Source organism: Trichosurus vulpecula, chromosome 6 (assembly GCF_011100635.1).
Source record: "Trichosurus vulpecula isolate mTriVul1 chromosome 6, mTriVul1.pri, whole genome shotgun sequence".
Lineage (NCBI taxonomy): Eukaryota > Metazoa > Chordata > Mammalia > Diprotodontia > Phalangeridae > Trichosurus > Trichosurus vulpecula.
The window spans coordinates 261756171-261774812 of record NC_050578.1 but is presented as its reverse complement, the minus strand read 5'-3'; the positions used below and the strand labels follow the sequence as shown (position 1 = coordinate 261774812).

The 18642-nt window shown below is 34.5% G+C and overlaps 2 protein-coding genes across 2 annotated transcripts; both read left to right on the top strand.

Moving 5' to 3' along the window:
* The first annotated feature begins 1465 nt into the window (after nucleotides 1-1465).
* Nucleotides 1466-2380, top strand: LOC118855391 (olfactory receptor 4P4-like). The gene has a single exon (XM_036765483.1). The coding sequence runs from the start codon at nucleotides 1466-1468 to the stop codon at nucleotides 2378-2380; it is 915 nt and encodes a 304-aa protein (XP_036621378.1).
* Nucleotides 2381-16550: 14170 nt separating this feature from the next.
* On the top strand, nucleotides 16551-17480 carry LOC118855405 (olfactory receptor 4P4-like). Its single transcript, XM_036765502.1, has one exon. The coding sequence runs from the start codon at nucleotides 16551-16553 to the stop codon at nucleotides 17478-17480; it is 930 nt and encodes a 309-aa protein (XP_036621397.1).
* The last annotated feature ends 1162 nt before the right edge of the window (nucleotides 17481-18642 follow it).

Below are 18642 nucleotides of genomic sequence, written 5' to 3'. Positions count from 1 at the left end.
GGGAAATTTGTTTTCACAGTGGGAGGTATGGACAGCAATGAATTGAAAAATGTCTTTGATTACATATCAAAATGTACCGATGAATTTAAAAGAAAGAAAAAGTTGAGGAAATTTTAAAAAATGAAAAGTTAGCTACACAAGAAAGATAGGTATGACATTCAAACCATTTTAACTAAAATTTCAAATCATAGAATATAGAATATTTATTTATAAAGAAGAAAAAATGGTGAAATTAATATGATTTAAAATTTCCAAGGCAATGTATAGAGTATGCCAATTCCATCAGTTTTCATGAAGCTGGAAAGCTTTGGCCAGCAAGATTAAATCTACACAAGAACCAGGCTTCTATATATATGAAAAGGTTCAGGATTGGGAGCAGCTAGGTGGTACAGTGAATAGAGCACCAGCTCTGGAGTCCAGAGGACCTGAATTCAAATTAGGACTCAGAAACTTGACACTTACTAGCTCTGTGACCTTGGGCAAGTCACTTAACCCCACTTGCCTTACCTTCCCCCTCCCAAAAAAAAAAAAAAAAAGAAAAGTTTCAGGATTGGAAGTTTTGATGCTGAAGTGATAAATCCTTTTTAGCCATAAAAACAGAATTTGTTTTTGTTTTCTTAAGTGAAGAAAAATTGCTGACCAAAAAGGTTGCAAAGGCACATGAAGAACTAAGGGACCTTGTCACTATTTTTTGGTAAAAAGGTTTTTCCCTGTCTTTCATGTTTCCTTCCTCCTCCTTCTCCTCCTTCTCCTGCTGTTACTTCTCCTCATCCTCCTCATTCTCCTCCCCCTTCTTATTCTCCTTCTCCTCCTCATTCTTCTCCTTCTCCCCACTCCCTCTTTCCCTTGCCAAATGTCATGATGTTTCTGGTTTTCTTATTTTGACTTGACTTTGCTTCTCATTTGCACCCTCCACCCCACAGGAAAAAAATATAGGAAGGGTTACTTTACCTTATAATAAACATATTAGATTATGACAATTAATTATGCCATTCCTTATTAAAGTTTTAAAACTAAAATCAGACACTTTAAAATTATTTCAATTATAGTTATCCCTGGGGGGTGATATATACATGTACACATGCATAAATATATATACATAAGCACAGATATAAATATGCATACAATAATATATGCACATATATAGTAGTTTACACTCTGTTTATATTATTTCAGGTCATGTTGTAATTTTGAAACTGTGTATATTAATGGATCTATTTACTGTGAAAAGGTATTGAGAGAGATGTTTACTTGATTATTTTTAATTCTATGACTTAAAGTTGGACACTTTGTTTTAAAGTTTTACAATCAGTATGCCAATTAAAACAATCATTTGTTTTTAAAATTATCTCTGAATTGGTTTTATGTACTATAACTATAACACTACCAATGGTGATTTGTCCCATTCAACATAATTTCAGATTAATTAATATTCGACTTTGTATTTATCACCTACTCCTACTACATGGAAAATCAGAACAATATCACAGAATTTGTTCTCTTGGGACTTTTTATAAACAAAGAGATGAAGACAATATGTTTTGCCTTCTTTTTGCTCTGTTACTTTGCAATCTTCCTGGGTAACTTCATCATCTTCATCACTATCACATTGAGTCATCTGATTCAGCAACCCATGTACTATTTTCTGTGTCACCTGGCCCTAACAGATCTGGCCTATACTTCCACCATCTTCCCCACACTGATCAGAGACTTAGCTGCTGAGAGCAAAACCATCTCCTTTGATTGCTGCATGACTCAGCTCTTTGCTGCTCACTTGCTGGGAGGTGTCGAAATGTTCATTCTGGTGTCTATGGCCTTCGATCGCTATATTGCCATCTGTAAACCTTTGTACTACACAGTCATTGTGAACCAGCACAGATGTAACATGCTGATATTGACTGCTTGGGCAGTGGCCTTTTGGCATTCCATTGCCCAGATGCTCATGGTCCTTTGGTTACCTTTCTGTGGCCCTAACCAGATTGACCACTACATATGTGATGTGAAACCCCTCCTGAAACTGGTCTGCACTGACACTCATGTTGTTAATGTCTTAGTCATTGCTAACAATGGGATGGTTTGCTTGGTTACTTTTCTTGTCCTTCTTGCGTCTTATATAGTCATATTGTACAATCTTCGAATGCACTCAGCAGAGGGTAGGCACAAAGCCCTCTCCACCTGTGGCTCCCACATCATGGTTGTAGTGCTGTTCTTTCTGCCCTGTGTCTATACCTATGTGCCACCTCCCAGTGACAACAATAGTGAGAAAGAGTTTTCTGTGATGTACACCGTTATTGCACCCATGCTGAACCCACTTATCTACACACTGAGAAATAGAGAAATGAAGAATGCCATGAGGAAGCTGTGGTACCACAAACTATAATAGCATCAAAATAAAATATGTAGCATTCAACTTCATCGATTCGTTCAGCCCATAGCGTCAAAATCAGTTTTCATATTCCTCAATATTCTGACATGAGCAGTACCTAAGAATAATCCCAATAAATACCTTTAAAAAGCTATAGATTTATATTTTATAAATTACTGATCTCTGCATAACCCAGTAGCAAGAACAAGTGTGTTTGTGTATGTTTATTTGTTTATGTATGTGTTTATATTTATGTGCATATGTGCATATGTATGCACACATATATATGTACACACACATAATCTATACTAATTAAATATTTGTTTAATTAATTAAATATCTCATAATTTCAAGGATAAAAGCAAATGACATCTGTTTTCTTGTTTTCTTGTCAAACCCTTTAAGCTTGAAAGTGAATTGATACTTTATGAAATAAATAAATTATTAAATGGGGGCAAGCACAACTGATCCTTTGAGTACTCTCTGGGAATGACTATGATGTCAGTGGGAAATGGGGCTATAATCATATTTTAATAACTATAGAGAAAATGGGGACAAATAACACAAAAATTGAGAGACGAGTAACGAATGGATTACAGAGGCAGATAGGATGGGAACAGGGGATGGCAGAGTTTCATAAAGTCATCAGCCCCACTCATTCTTCCAGAGTCATTAAATTCCAGTAGCAAGACAAAAGTCAAGATGTGTGGTGATAGCGCAGGATGCAGTGGATGACCACATCATTGATGTCTGACCGAGCTCTTAAGGGCTCCACAGCACATGCTTCAGCTGCCCTCATAGCTTTTGAAATAAATTTTTCTTATTAGCCCATTCTGAAGGGAAGTCTTCTCATGCTTGGAGTATACAGCACTCACCACCAACTCACCTACAAGTTTGAGGCCCTTCTGGTACCCTCAACCTGGTTTAGCTTGTCTGCCAAGACAGTTTTACTGGGGTGTGGCTACTGATCATGCTACATCTTCTTGGAGCCATAGGTGAGAATTGAGTGCCAGATAGACACCAAAGGTGAATGAGCAGCCCTGAAAAGGGCTTGGCAAGCCCTTATGCCCAAGGTGCTAGGTTTCCTTGAACACCCCCTACACCCAACTGGCTACTTATAAACTTACTATTCTGATTTACATGTATATATATATATACATATACATATATATATATATATATGTATGTATGTATATATGTATATATATACATATGTATGTATATGTGTGTGTGTATTTATTTATTTATTTACTGTAATGACAAGAAGGGGAGGTAGTCAGGAAGAGCAGAATAAGATAAAAATTTAACATATAAAGATACTAAATTAAAATGATACAATGACAAGTAGGAGAGTTAATATGTGTCCTATGGCCAGTCATGAAGAAGGTTCTGGCGGAAAAAAGTCAGAGTTTCAAGTTGTGATGGATAATTAGAGTTTATTTTCCTAAACCAAGATGACTGTCTTGCTGCAACTTAATGTAATTCTCTATAGAAGAGAATTTGCATTATATCTAGAATTCTATTGAAGGGATTGCCTGGGGAATTAGGATGGAAGGACTAGATTTGAAAGTTTTGCTCAGAGCAAGAAGTTAGTAAGATTTCAAACTTGATATTGATTGGATTTTAGACAGAGTATAATGGTGTTATATCAATGAGTGATGGTGAATAGAATCACAGAATTATAGATAAAGAACAGATGACAAAGGGCACTCTACCTAAATCCATACCTGAATCATCATGGTCTGTATGTTATCTATGAAAAAGGATTATTCATGCTTTGTTTAAAGACCTCCTTGGGGATAGAAGGAAGTCGCTACATCCAGAAGTAATCAATTCAACCTCTGGTTAACTATATTCAATAAACATTTATTCCTTTCATGAAAACCTAAATGTGTCTTTAAAACTTCTGCTCATTTTCCTAGTTCTACATGCTTTCACTAAAGTGTAAATTTTTGTAACTGACGAATGCTTTCTCAAAGCTGGGAAACAATTTTTTATAGACAGTACCCTCTGATAAAGGCTTCCTTTTCTTAAACAGATAGAGAACTGCTTCACATTTATAAGAATATAAGTTATTCCTCAATTGATAAACCATCCAAGGACATAAACAGGCAGTTTTCAGCTGAAGAAATTAAAGTTATCTATCTATAGTGATATGAAAAAAAATCCTCTAAATAATTAGTGATTATATAAATGCAAACTAAAACAATTCTGATATACCACCTCACACTCATCAGATTGGATAATATGACCAGAAAATGATAAATGTTAGAGGAGATGTGGGACAATTGGGACACTAAAGGATTGCTAGTGGAATTGTGACCTGATCCAACCATTCTGGAGAACAATTTGGAACTCTACCTAACAGGCTATAAAGGTGTGCATTCCCTTTGATCCTGTAATAACACTACTAGATCATTGTAATCGGGGAAGGACTCACATGCACAAAAATATTTATAGCAGGTGTTTTTGTGGTGGCAAAGAATTGGAATTTGAGGGGATGCCCATCAAAAGGGGAATGGCTGAAACACTTATGGTATATGAATGTAATTGAATACTATTGTGCTATAAGAAACAATGAGCAGGCAGACTTCGGAAACATCTGGAAAGACTTACATGAACTGATGCTGAGGGAAGTGAGCAGAACCAGGACAACATTGTACATAGTAAAAATAACATTGTGTAACAATCAATTATGATAGACTTGGCTCTTTTCAGCAATATAATGATCCAAGACAATTCTTAAATACTCATGATAGAAAATGATATCGATATCTAGAAAAATAACTATGGAGTCTGAACACATATTAGAGAATACTTTTATCACTTTTATTTTTCATTTGTTCTGATTCTTCTTTTACAAACATCACTAATGTTGAAATATGGTTAGAATGGTTGCATATTTATAACATATATCAGATTGCTTGTTTTCTTAGGAGTGGGGAGGGAAGGGAAGGAGAGAGAGAGGGAAATTGGAACTCAAAATCTTATAAAAATATATGTTGATAATTGCCTTTACATGAAATTGAAAAAATACTATTTGCAAAAAAAAGAACAACTTTCAAATTCTTAAAGAAAGAATTATGGTCATCCCTCAAGTTTTCTTTTCTATAGTAAATAATAAAAATATACTATTTCTCTAAAGAATTACCATATGGCATAATATTCAACCTAACGGTTGTCATTATTTGATGGTAATGCAGCTTCTCAATATTACTTGTAAAAAGTGAAATCCAGAAGTGAGCACAGTAGTCCAGGTGTATACTGATCAGAGTTGCATTCAGTTGAAATGCCACCTCTCTAATTGTAGATACAGCTCTCATACCAGTTTATATTAGAGTGGTTTTCTCCTTACCATATTGCACTTTTATTTCATAATATGCTTATAGTCTGCTAGAACTCCTGAATTTTTTTCAGGAGAAATACTGTCTATTCATGACTCTTCAACTTTGAACTTTTTTATCTTTGCATGACTTAATAACTCTGATAAATGGAATAATAAACCGTACTTCCTGAAGAATGATGAAGCATCCTGACACAGAGATGTTGGCCTAAATGTCTAGAATGAGATATGTTTTTAAACATGGCTACTTTGGTCTTTGTTTTGTCTTGATCATAAATATTTGTTACCCATTATTTGTTTTTGCTTTCTTTTCTTTTTTTGTTCTCAGTGGGAAAGGGAGTTATCTGAGGTGACAAATAAATTCAATTTTGTTCTCCCTCTCTTTAGTTTGATCCAAATATTCTCTGTGTTGGAAAGCAGAAAAGGAGAGAGAAAACCACCAACCTCAACATGATCACCTCTATTTTCTGTACTCTGGAAGAGCAGAAAGAAAAAAAAAATAGTAGAGATTCCTCTCAACGGTGGATTTTTTTTCCACAGTTGCCTTCTTCTGAATTTCCAAGAATGATTCCTTAAACTCTTGTTTACAGAGTTGCATAATTTGTTTTGAAAGGACACTATGTTTTTGATATTTCAGTCATTCAAAGGCTAAACACTAGAATTTAATAAATGTAAACAATCTATCGTACTGTAGAAATAAAGAAGTTTTAAGACTTATTTCATTTACTTCCCAAATTCATTTTGCATACATTATAATATTCACAGAAGCCACACATTGTGTGAATTCTTCATTTATTCCATCCTTTACAACTTGTAAAATGATAAACTCAAAATCTGAAATGTTGGAAATGTTACTATTCTAAATCTCAAAAGGGTAAAACCTTGATACCTTATAATCTCTTTTGCCTGCCCCTTAAAATTTGTAATCTTATACCTAGGTATAGAGTGTTCAGGTTTCCTGTAAGTACTTGGATGAACCCTTGACTACAATGATATGATATGGTTAATGAGTAAAGAAGGTTGATGGGCCATAATTTTGAAAAAAATGATTTATTGTGAATAAGAATGGAGTTTGAGAAATCTGATAAAATCTGATAGCTAAGGGGCTAATTCAAGTTCATGGGAAAGGGAGCCTATGAAAGGGTTGTATCAGTAGGGATAGATTTAGATGCATGTGGTAGATAATTCAAAAGTAGAATGTTCAGTACAAGATGAGATGAGAAGGAGAATGATGATAATCATGAAACTGATGTTGATAATGATGATAGTTCACACATATACACAGTTTTTAAAGTTTACAAATCTTTTTTTAGACATTATTTCATTTTATCATAACAAATATACCATGAGGCAGGTCAGACAGTGTATTAATGTCTGGGAGTACTAATATGAAATAAGCATCTCCCTTCTCAATTAACTTGCATTCCATATGGGACAAATACTAGGAATAAGTACGTACTTATATGCGCACATATACTGGGTGTGCCAAAAGTCAAAGTCTGGGACTTTTTGGACACCACTATAAAAGTAAACAAATATATACATATATGGAGAAGTAAATAATATCACTGAGTGGTAAGGATTTTTAAAAGTACTCAACCACAGCCAGTTCAGCTGTACTCAGATGTCACTTCAAATACATTGTTTTGACTAGGGTGGAGCAATGGGATTAGCAATATCTTTTCAGTTGAACTGGAGACAAGTACGAATTCCTAGGGCAGCTAGGTAGATGTCTAGTCATTAGGTTTGCCTTGGTGGTACCATCAAGGTTAGGTGGAATCTTGGGCCCAAAGTGATAATGGAAGGTTAGCATATCTTATAGCCAGATTAAAAAACACAGCTAGCAAATATATGACTTATGATTACAATGTAGATCTTCCTGAGTCCAATTGTGATGCTCTAAGAAAGCTCAACAATCATCACCAAAATTTCTAGAATAGGACAATGGGAGCATAACTGATTGAAATAAGTAAAAAAAAGAAGGGAATAAAAGGAAATAGAAAATCAGTTTGGGACATGTCTAATTTAAGGAAACCATGAGACATATAGAAGGAAACTCAGAGGGAGTGATTGGAAATGAATGTCTGAAGTTCAGGAGACAAGTTAGGTCTGAAGATAAATTGTAGTAAGCATCCACAGAAACAGGATTCTTAATTTTAGACAGAAGAGAATAAGGAAGAGAGGGCTACTAGAGGGTCAAAAAAAGATGAGGCATGTATGCTAAGGCATCAGGAAGTGGAAGAGTGACTGACATAACAAATGTTACAGACAGTGGGGAGAGAGGAATGAAAACCAAGAAAATATGATATATCACAGAAATAAAAAAGGAAAACCAGAGACATAATGGAGTAGAGGAACATCTAATTGTGTCAAATGCTGCAGAAGTCATGTAAGGAATGATGTGGTGACAAGTGTACCATGGGCTTTATTCAAGACAACAGTTATTTAGATTATTGGGAACAAAAGCAGATAACAAGAAGTTTTGTAATTAATGGTTCTTTAAAAATGAGTGTCTCTCCCTAGGTATTACTGTAATCGACAAATTTGGAAAAATTGAAGAAAATCAAGATCTGTACTTTTCTGTATCTTTTTATATCATGTCACAAAATTATTTGTCTGGTGACATGGAATGTCCCAATTTTCATTTAAAATTCTATTAAGTAGGTGTTATGAAGTATTATATACATATGTATACACACATGCAAATATACTTGTGTATACATATCTGTTTATATATACTTAAGTATATGTATATGTGTTATAGTATATATTATATAAGCATATATTAAGTAATATGTTAGCTATATTTTTGAATTAAGGATTTTGAATGTCAAATGTTTGGTGTCTGATATTCACATTAATGAATAAACCAGAAAGGAGCCAAGAAGGAAAAGGCAAAAAAAATCCCCCTGCATTGAAGTCTGCTACTGTACTCTAAATAGTCTAAAAATTTGGCTGCTTCAGAATGCCTCTGGGAATGAATTCCCTGGTTTCACATGTACCTTTAAAATCAGAGAATGCTAGACAAAACTCTCTTAGAAAATACCTTTTTTCCTCCTTAAAAGTTTGATGCAGAGTTAATGGTACCTGTTTGTGTTTCTCTGGGATCCCTTTTGGGAGAAAAGCCAGATTTCAAGGTGATAAGACCTCTTGAATTTCAAATGAATTAGTATCACCCTGAATAAGACCACTGTCCTTCAAGTGGTAAAAGAGACAGACTTGGTATGTCTTGGAACAAAAGACAGACATGAGATCTTCTTTTGAGCCACCACACAACTTCCCATCTTTGTGTAGTGACTGGAGAGGGAGAAGTCAAGATTTCAGGCTCCAGGCTTGGTTTCCATGAGTAAATATCAGTCAGGGATGAATCAACCTTTTTATATGACAATGTAAGGTCTTTTTTAATTTTAATCTCCCTTCACCCCACCCACCATATTTTATATTTGTTCACTTCTTCTTCCCTGTTTTATCCCTATGAAGATACCTGACTGTTAATATCAAAAAATATGCTAAATATATTTCTTCTATTTATACCCACTCCTCTCACATCAACAACTATGGTACGAACTTGGGTATTGACTGACTGACTGACTCTTGTTTGACAAGGTTTCAATTAGAATGACTACTTTGGTTTAGCACTTGGCATTTTACAAACCCTTTCTTCATATATTGTCTGACCTGATTATCATGTCTTTGTCATATAGGTGATTTTTATCCCCCTTTTTTAGATGTGGAAAGTGAGGCTCAGAGAGATTTAGAGTTATATTAGATTACAAAAGAAATTTTACAATAGTGGCATTATATTGATGTCTTCCCAAATCCAGGATTTTTCCATTTATGGCAATTCCTTTCACCTACCCTGAAGAGAAATGTACTGGAGCAGGAGATCTTAACCTGGAGCCTATATACATTGAAAAACACAGTGGATAGATATCATGGAATCCATGAACTTTGATGAGAAAAAGTATCTTTAGATCAACTAGTCTTTGATTAAAAAAATTCATTCAATTATATCAAAACAGCATACTGAAAAAGATTCCATAATTTACACCAGATGACCAAGTGAACATGTGGGATATAAAAAGACTAAATAATCCTGAACTAAAGGAAGAAATGTATTTAGCCTAACGACATTTTAGACATCTCCATAATTTTTATACAGATACCACTTTTGTCTTTTTATTTTTATCCCATTAAACAATTCACATAAAGAGGGCATGCTCTGCACACACTTACATCTCAGACTCAGTCCATTAAATATAACAGTGGCTTGTAATCAAAAAGGAAAAAACAAAACAAAACAAAAGAAAAAAACAAAGAAATAGCGTTGTTTTCCTTCAGAACATTTGATAAACTTTATTTTTCTTCAGAAACATTATATATGGACCCTAACTACCTGAGTTTGAATCTAGGTGAGTGACACTCAAGAAGTCACTGCACACACTGAGCTTTCATTTCCTGGTTTGTGAAACCTGAAATTATCCACAATCATCTCTAAATTCTCAGGCAACCTACAAATCCTTTGTAATTTCAATTTCATCCCATTTAGATGAAACAAAATTCAGGATTCTAAAAAGATAAGGAGAAAAACATTAGCTTCTCAACTGTGATAATGTACCCTTACAAAATGTCTGAAAATATCAGAAAAGATACATAGGAAATCATTCAGCCCACGGATTGCATTTTGGCAGATAAAGGAATTTAATGGTCCCTTTTTGCTCTAACCCGTAGAGCCCTAAACCCAGAACATATTTTGCTCATTAAAATTTATTCCTGAACTAGCATCCATCTGAGGTTTTTCTCGAAGTTCGGAAAAGCTTTCCAGGTCTAGAAATAGGATAGGATATGCAACACATTTATTCTGAGAGCTAACTGAAGTACTTAGAAACTCAAGCACTTTTCTCAAATGGGAACAGTCTGAGATCAGCCTTGGCCAAAGCACAAAACAGAGAATTGAGTCATGAGGGAAAGTGGGGAGTTTTATCTAAACTGTATAATAGTTGAACAAGAACCTCCAAAAAACTCTCTACCCTAAGTAAGTACTCCTTTCAACATATATTATTATTTTTATTTATATTGCTCTCTTCTTTTAAATCTGGAATGAATATGAATGAAATGAATACCACCACTGCTATCTGAAAAAGATATCTCTCTACTGCCCTATGACTTCCTCCTTTTTCCTGTAACTCTTCAAGCCAAAACATGTTTTCCTGGGTAACACTACTCTTTGAGTAGTTAGTTTCTTGATATTAGAATGTGAGATCTTTGAGAGCATGGATTATTTTTTTTATCCAACTTGTTAGTATAGACTTAGCTGTATATGAGGTACTAACTGCATATAAGTACATACTGCATTAAGTAGCATACAAGATTAAACACAATATGCTGAAGTGAGCAGAGAGGGGGCCTCAGAGTGGGGAAGACATGAGGTCAAGCCCCAATGCTGACCATTGTTTAGATCTGGGCAACTAATTCACCGAAGCTTTCATGGCCTTGGAGAATTCTAAAATTATTTCTAGTGCAGTTCCCCCTATGCATTGAAAAAAGGTGATCTTCACTAAGAATTCCCTACAGCAATGAAGTCATAGATTCAACCAACAACAACAGCAAAAAAGTAAATATGACCTTTAGTACTGCACCCCAGTAATTTTAAAATGAATTCTTCACCTTTTTTATTGTTATTTCTTTTCAAATAAATGCACTTCATAAACACAAAATGGGTATATAGATTTTTACTTGGCAGATAACAACAAGGAAAGGATCAATCAGAAAAGTGAAAATTAAATATAAATCAAAAATATGATATCATAAAAATGTAGGTATTCTCACACTTATTTAAAGGAAGCACAGTCTCCAAAGGGGTGGGGAATCTGTGGCCTCGAGGCCACATGTAGCCCTCTAGGGCCACAAGAGCAATCTTTAGATTGAGTCCAACTTCTACAGAATAAATCCTTTTATTACAGGGATTTGTTCTGTGAGGTTTGGATTCAGTCAAAGGGCTGCACTTGATGACATAAAGGGTCATATATGGCCTCAAGGTCACAGGTTCCCCACCCCTGTATCTAGGACTATGAAAGAACAGTCCCACTATACTCTGTATTGTTTAGATCCTATTCAGAGTATCATGCTTTATGCTAGGTTTCACGTGAACCTGATTGGTCACAGAATGTCCCAAGTAGGGCAACCAGGAGAGTCGGTGGCTTCACTATTGTATTACCTAAAATGTGATTTAAATAACTTGTGATATTTATCCTGGAGATGTGATAAACTGAAAGCTACCTTCAAGTAATTGTAAATTTCTTGTGCAAGAAGTATTGCACTTCTTTTATTTGTTTCTGAAGCACAAAATAGATATAGGAGTTTGGGGTGGATGTTGCAAACAGAGAGATTCGTTCCCAATATAATGACAAATTACCAAATAGGTAAAGAGCAATTGAAAAGGAGACTGATTTCTCTTGGGAAGGAGGAGGACCTTTGAAGAAATGCTGAATGGATTCCTAGGTAAGTTTTAGGAGGGATCCTTTTTCAGATACGAATTACAATGAATTGCTTCTAATGTTCCCTTCAACTCTGGCACATAAGGAATTACCAAGCTTGCATTCTGGTGGAAGCCTAGGGGTATGTAAAGAAATACAATATAAATCCAAATAAGTAGAACATGAGTTATTGTGTGATGAATCCAAGGAGAAGGTAGCGACTAAGGTGAGCATTGAAGTATTAATAAATTCTGATATTTTCAAAACCATTTTAAAGATTTTTTTAAAACCAATTAAATGCATTATGTTCTTTGCTTCGTATACCTATGCAATGAGAGAAAGAAAGAAGGTATATTATTTCAAGTCATGGATGAGGAAATGGAATTAGAGAGAGTCAAAGTGAATTTTTAATGGATACATAAATAGTAATTATGATGGGTGGTATTCAAGTCTATACCTTAAAAGTCTCCACCCTTTTCATTATACTGTATTTCACCTCAAGAGGGAAGATGAATTAAATCGGCGTGGATTTAATTGTATTGTTTATTAATCTGCTTTTGCTTTTTTGGTAAGTTGTATTTGCTCACTTATATATCTAAAATTTCCTTCATTGAGTTTCTCTTTCTCTTGCCATCTCTGTTTTGATCTGTCTCTGTCTGGTTCTCTATCTCTGCTTTTCTCTGTCTTTGTCACTCTGTCACTGTCACTTTTCCTTTGTCCCTCCATCATTGTTACTATCACTTTCCTTCTGTCTATGTCTATCTTTCTGTTCTGTACAGAGTGAATCCTAGGAGTTCTAACATGCCCTTTTTACCCAGTCACCCACTCTCTAACCTGTGGCCTTAGGCACACAGATTCCTTTTACTTTTACAATGGACTAAGAAAGCACTGATACAGATTTATTTCCCCTCCTGAAAGGGAAGAATCGACTACTAAATCAGTGAGTGGGTCCCACTGATTATCAAAAGCTCAGTGACAAAATCAAGAAATAATACTGAGTGAGGAAGGAAAGAATGAGATTAATTAAGAGGAGCAATGGTATTTACTCTGACAGTTCTAAGTGATCTGGGTGATGATTTATTTTTCCAACCTTTGTGGAAATTGAGGATGTGGTAGAGGCATAATATTTGTCTGAGATTTGGGGGAAAGGTTGAACTCTCTTCATTTCTCCTCTTTTACTTTTACTATTAAGCCCAAATGTCTGATGGAGGGACTCTTAATGACCAAACCAAGGTTTACATTCTCATTCTGGGCTTTTTTTTTGCTATGTGACACGAAGCAAGCCATTTATTTCACCATCACTTTCTATCAGGAATGAAGGGGGAAGTGAGGGTTTACACTAGATGCCAACTAACATTCCTTCTGGCTCTTAGATAATATTTTCCATGACTTTCCTTAATCAAATGTGATATTCTATATGATAATAGTTAACTTTTTTTCTTTTGGATTACAAAGAAAATGCTTCTGTCTAAAGCCAATCACAAACTTCATTTTGAAAATTATACTAATAAATTAGACCTTGGTTTGCAGAAGTTTGAAAAAATTAAAATGCATCAAATTTCCAAAAGGCAACCCAGCCTTTGTCAGCATCTGTCTGTATTTGTTTACAATAAAGATTTATCTAAATATAGTGAAACATATACGTAGATAGGAAGATTTTTATGTTTTCCAAGGAATCCTTCTCAAATCATTTCATAATATAAATGAAAGACATCCTTCATCTATCTTCTCTTTCTTTGTTGTTGTTTGCTTCTTTATTTATTTCCCATTCTGTATATAGTGTTAGATCTATTTTTAATGTTGGTTATGTACCTTACCCAGAAAGTTCTACAGTGCTCTGGGGGTTTATGCAAGGAATGCAATGTGATTGACTAAATAGAACATGAGTAAGGCCTGAACACCTAAAGGGAATCCCCACTCTTACTGGGGTTATCTTCTGCTTCTCCTTTAAGACAATGGTGAACAGAACTTGTGGGCATATGTCTCCTTATTTTATGCCTTACTTGATATTAATAACCAAGGGTGTCTTGGATGTTTTATGTATCAAGAAACCTTGATTAGCTTGTATGTATGCATGATGAATACTAGGGAGAGAGTATAAAGTTAGAAACTCACTGTACTATGTCAAAAGCTATAGCAGTTGTCAAGTAGTATGCTAGGCACATAAATTCCTATTGTTTTTTTTAAACAAAAATTAAATAGTTGGACATTTTATACTTTTCATTAACCTATATGACTGTAAAAGAGAATGACTATAGCATAACATATGTGAACCTGTCTATTCCCTATGAATGAAAGTATGAAGGATGTCCTTAATGTGTAAATTATGATCAATCACATTTTTATAGATGGGAAATTAGGCATATAGATTAGTAATTGTTGACATTCTTACATGTTCCAAGGTCCTTCATTTGGAAAATATTTTTTCTCTAAATCTTGGCAAGTCACTTAATTTCTCAGTATTCTAGGCAGCTCTCCAAGACCATTATTCAAAGAAAAGATGCTAACCTCAACTGGCAGAGGGGCTTTCCTCACTGGGAAGGTCCTTATAGCCATAAGACTCTAGTTCCTGTTCCTATCCTTTGCACAAATATTTTTTTAATGTCCCTGATGTCTTCCTTCAGGTGAAGGAAATGACAAACCACTCTAGTATCATTGCCAAGAAAACTCCAAATGTGATCACAAAGAGACAGACACAACTGAAATGACTGAACAATAGACTTCCTTGGTCTCAGATATTTTATAAATTAATGCATCATTTCCATTTATAATTGTGTTAGTTCTAGTATTCATTTGATTCAGCTGTTTTTTCCATCTTTGTTCATTATTCTCTTACATCTGCATCTTCTTTTAGCAAATCTAGGAAATAAATATTAGAATCCAAGCATGATTGTTCCAGATTCATTAAGGGCAGGAGGTTTGTTGTTAACACTATTTCAGATATTCTCCCTCCCACTCCTCCCATGAAATGAAACAAGTATACAAATATATCAAAAACATACAACAATGACAGTAGATCTGGGTTCTACAAATTTATACCAGAAAGGAAGAGATATGGGGGGAACTGTGTTATGTCCATTCAAGCTTGGAAGATTTGGTTTGAGGGGATTGATGGCAGTCTATTACTTTTATACAAGGAGTATTGTAAGTTATGCTGGAATATTAGGTGAGCAAAAGGAGAAGAAAGAAGATATGAAGGAGGGAAAGAGAAAGGAAAATGAAGAAGGGGAGAAGGAGGAAGAGTAAGGGTAGTGAGATGTTGCCATTCAAGAAAATCAGAAACATGGTGATACATCCATAAAACAAAAGGGTAAGAAATAAAGAGAGTTCAACCTTTCCCCCAATCTCAGACAAATATTATGCCTCAACCACATCCTCAATTGCCACAAAGGCAATACAAATAAATGAGCACCATATTGCTTAAAACTGTCAGAGTAAATATCATTACTCCTCTTAATTAGTCTCATTCTTTCCTCCCTCACCCAGTACTATTACTTATTTTTTTCCCCTGAACTTTTGATAATCAGAGGGACCCACTCACTGGTTAAGTAGTTGACACTTCCCTTTCTGGAATGGAAATAAATCCATATCAGTGATTTCTTAGTCCATTGTAAAATATCCCTTCATATATTTTTAATTCATCCAGTTTGGGAGCTGAGCCTGAACTATCATGTTTTTTTTAAATATTTCATTGTTCTCTTTATTTAGGCATTCATTCCATTTTTTAAACTCCTATAATTTTTCACTGACAAAATGGATGAGGCAAGTAGAAGAAAAGATTTCTTTAGTATTATTATTTTTCTCTCATTTTCTGAAAAAGTATTAAAGAGTTTTTGACAAAGATCACCATATTCATATTTAATATTTGTTACACTTTCCCTAAAAATTATAGCATTTGTCATACTTTTTTGATAAAATAAGGTTAGGAATTTCTTTTTTTAACCAATTCAGTTTAATTATGTTAATAACTACTTGATATGGGATGAGTCCTCACAGAAAATTATCTGGATGTTTCAGAAGTCCATTAAAATGGACTTTTAACATAGTATCAGATGTTTTAAAGTTAAGTTGTACTTTTAACTTATAGGTAGAAATAGATTTTAATAGCATTAGAAAGGCTACTGGATAGATGCTAAATTTTGGAAGAATACATATCATCTGCATGAAATTAAGACAAACTTTTGTATTTTCATTTAAATGTGTAGAAAAAAGCCAAATAGTAGAATTAAAGTTGTATCAACAATCTGCTAATGAGACTTCCATTCAAAAACACCTACAAACTCAGTACTTTTACTGATTTGTCGTATTTGGTTTAATTGCAGGTGAATTAGAATTCTTCTAGAAAGTCATCCTCTCCTTTAAATACATGGAAAATCAGAACAATGTTACAGAATTTGTTCTTTTGGGACTGTTCAAGAAGCCAGAGGTTAAGATGATATGTTTTATAATCTTCCTGCTCTGCTATTTTGCCATCTTCTTCGGGAACATTATTATCTTCATCACTATCATATGCAGTCATTTAATCCAACAACCTATGTACTATTTCCTCTGTCATTTATCCTACATGGATCTTGCCTATACTTCCACTGTGGTTCCCAGGCTACTAAGGGACTTAATCGCCAAGCAAAACTCCATCTCCTATAATAGCTGCATGACTCAGCTCTTTACTGCTCATTTTCTTTCAGGTGTTGAGGTGTTCATTCTCGTGTCTATGGCCTTTGACCGTTATGTTGCCATTTGTAAACCTTTGCATTCCATGGTAATTGTGAGTAGACAGAGATGTAACACGATGCTCCTGATGGCCTGGTTATTTGCTTTTTGGCATGCCATTGCCCAGATGATCATGGTCATTAGATTACCTTTCTGTGGCCCTAATCAAGTGGATCACTATATATGTGATGTGAAAGCTCTCTTAAAACTTGTCTGCACTGACACACGTATCCCAAATATCTTAGTCATTGCAAATACTGGGATGGTTGTCTTGGCCACCTTTCTGGTTTTGGTGGCATCTTACATCGTCATATTATATAACCTTAGGAACCACTCATCAGATGCTCGACATAAAGCCCTCTCCACCTGTGCTTCTCATGTCATGGTCGTGGTTCTATTCTTTGTACCCTGTATCGCCACCTATATCCCACCTCCCAGTGCCAGTCAAAATGATAAGGAGTTCTCAATGTTTTACACAGTCATTGCACCCATGATGAACCCACTCATCTATACACTGAGAAATACAGAGATGAAGAAAGCAATGCAGAAGGTATGGGTAGCAAAAATGGTTTTGATATTTAAATAAAATAGAATTTTAATTTGATTTTTCATTTAAGGCCAATTGAAGAAATGTCAACATGCTACTATTTTCACCTTTTTTCAGGGATGAATTTTGTTTTTTTCCCTTTTTTTCTTTTTATTTATTTGTAACCTTAATTAAAACTATTTTTAATTTAGAAATTGCCTTCCTCCATCCCACCTGTCCTTTACCCATTGAGAAGGCAAGAAATATATCAACTGTATGGGTAAAATCATTCCAAACATTTTCCATATTAGCCATTTCACAAAAGAAGCAAGAAATATAAAGAAAATGAAAACAAATCAATATTTAATTTGAATAGGGATGAACTTTCTTTAAAAGCCAAAAAGTCATGGATAAAAAGAAGTAATCTTAGTTTATGTACCTTTATATCTGGATTGGTGCCTATTGTAGAATTTTTACAGAGCTCTAACTTAATGATAATTCCCCCAATTATATGGAATGGAAAGGATTAAAGAAAAGGATAATCTATAATAATCTTCTTTTTTATACACATTATTATTCCATGACTAGATGTTTGAGATTTTCAAGAATAGTAATGCAGACTTAGGAATCATTAAAAGGGCAACTTACAGGATAACTGTGAAAAAATATGTTTTCTCTTATTTTTTTAATTCTCTCCAATTTCTTTTCTCCTGTTCTCAGTTACAGTCTTTTTATACTTTACTGCCCTCCACACACTACTCTGGCTTACTTGCCTAGAACATTAATTACACTCCACCTTAAATCCATGCGTTTGTTTTGTTTATCCCCAATCCTCTGCTGTTCCCTTTTCTCATCTCTACCTTCTAGCTTCTCTGGCTTCCTCCAAGACAACGCTCAAATTCTATCTTCTAAAGAAGGTCTTTCCTTGCTCTCAATTAATTACATCTAGTATCTGAGAATTAAGATTGACTTCTTTTGACACTATATTTTAATAGGGTGTACATAATCTATATTTATTATATTTTTATTTCATATCACTAATTAGAATTGATGCTTCTTTGACAATAGGAAGAATGTTTGGGGTTTTTCCATTTCTTTTTTTCCTCTGTATTTATCACAGTGCCTGAGTCACATCAAGTACTTAATGCTGGCTTATTTATAGACTGCCTATCTGCAATTTAAGGGAACTGCATGGTATGATGGGAAGTGTACTGGATTTGGT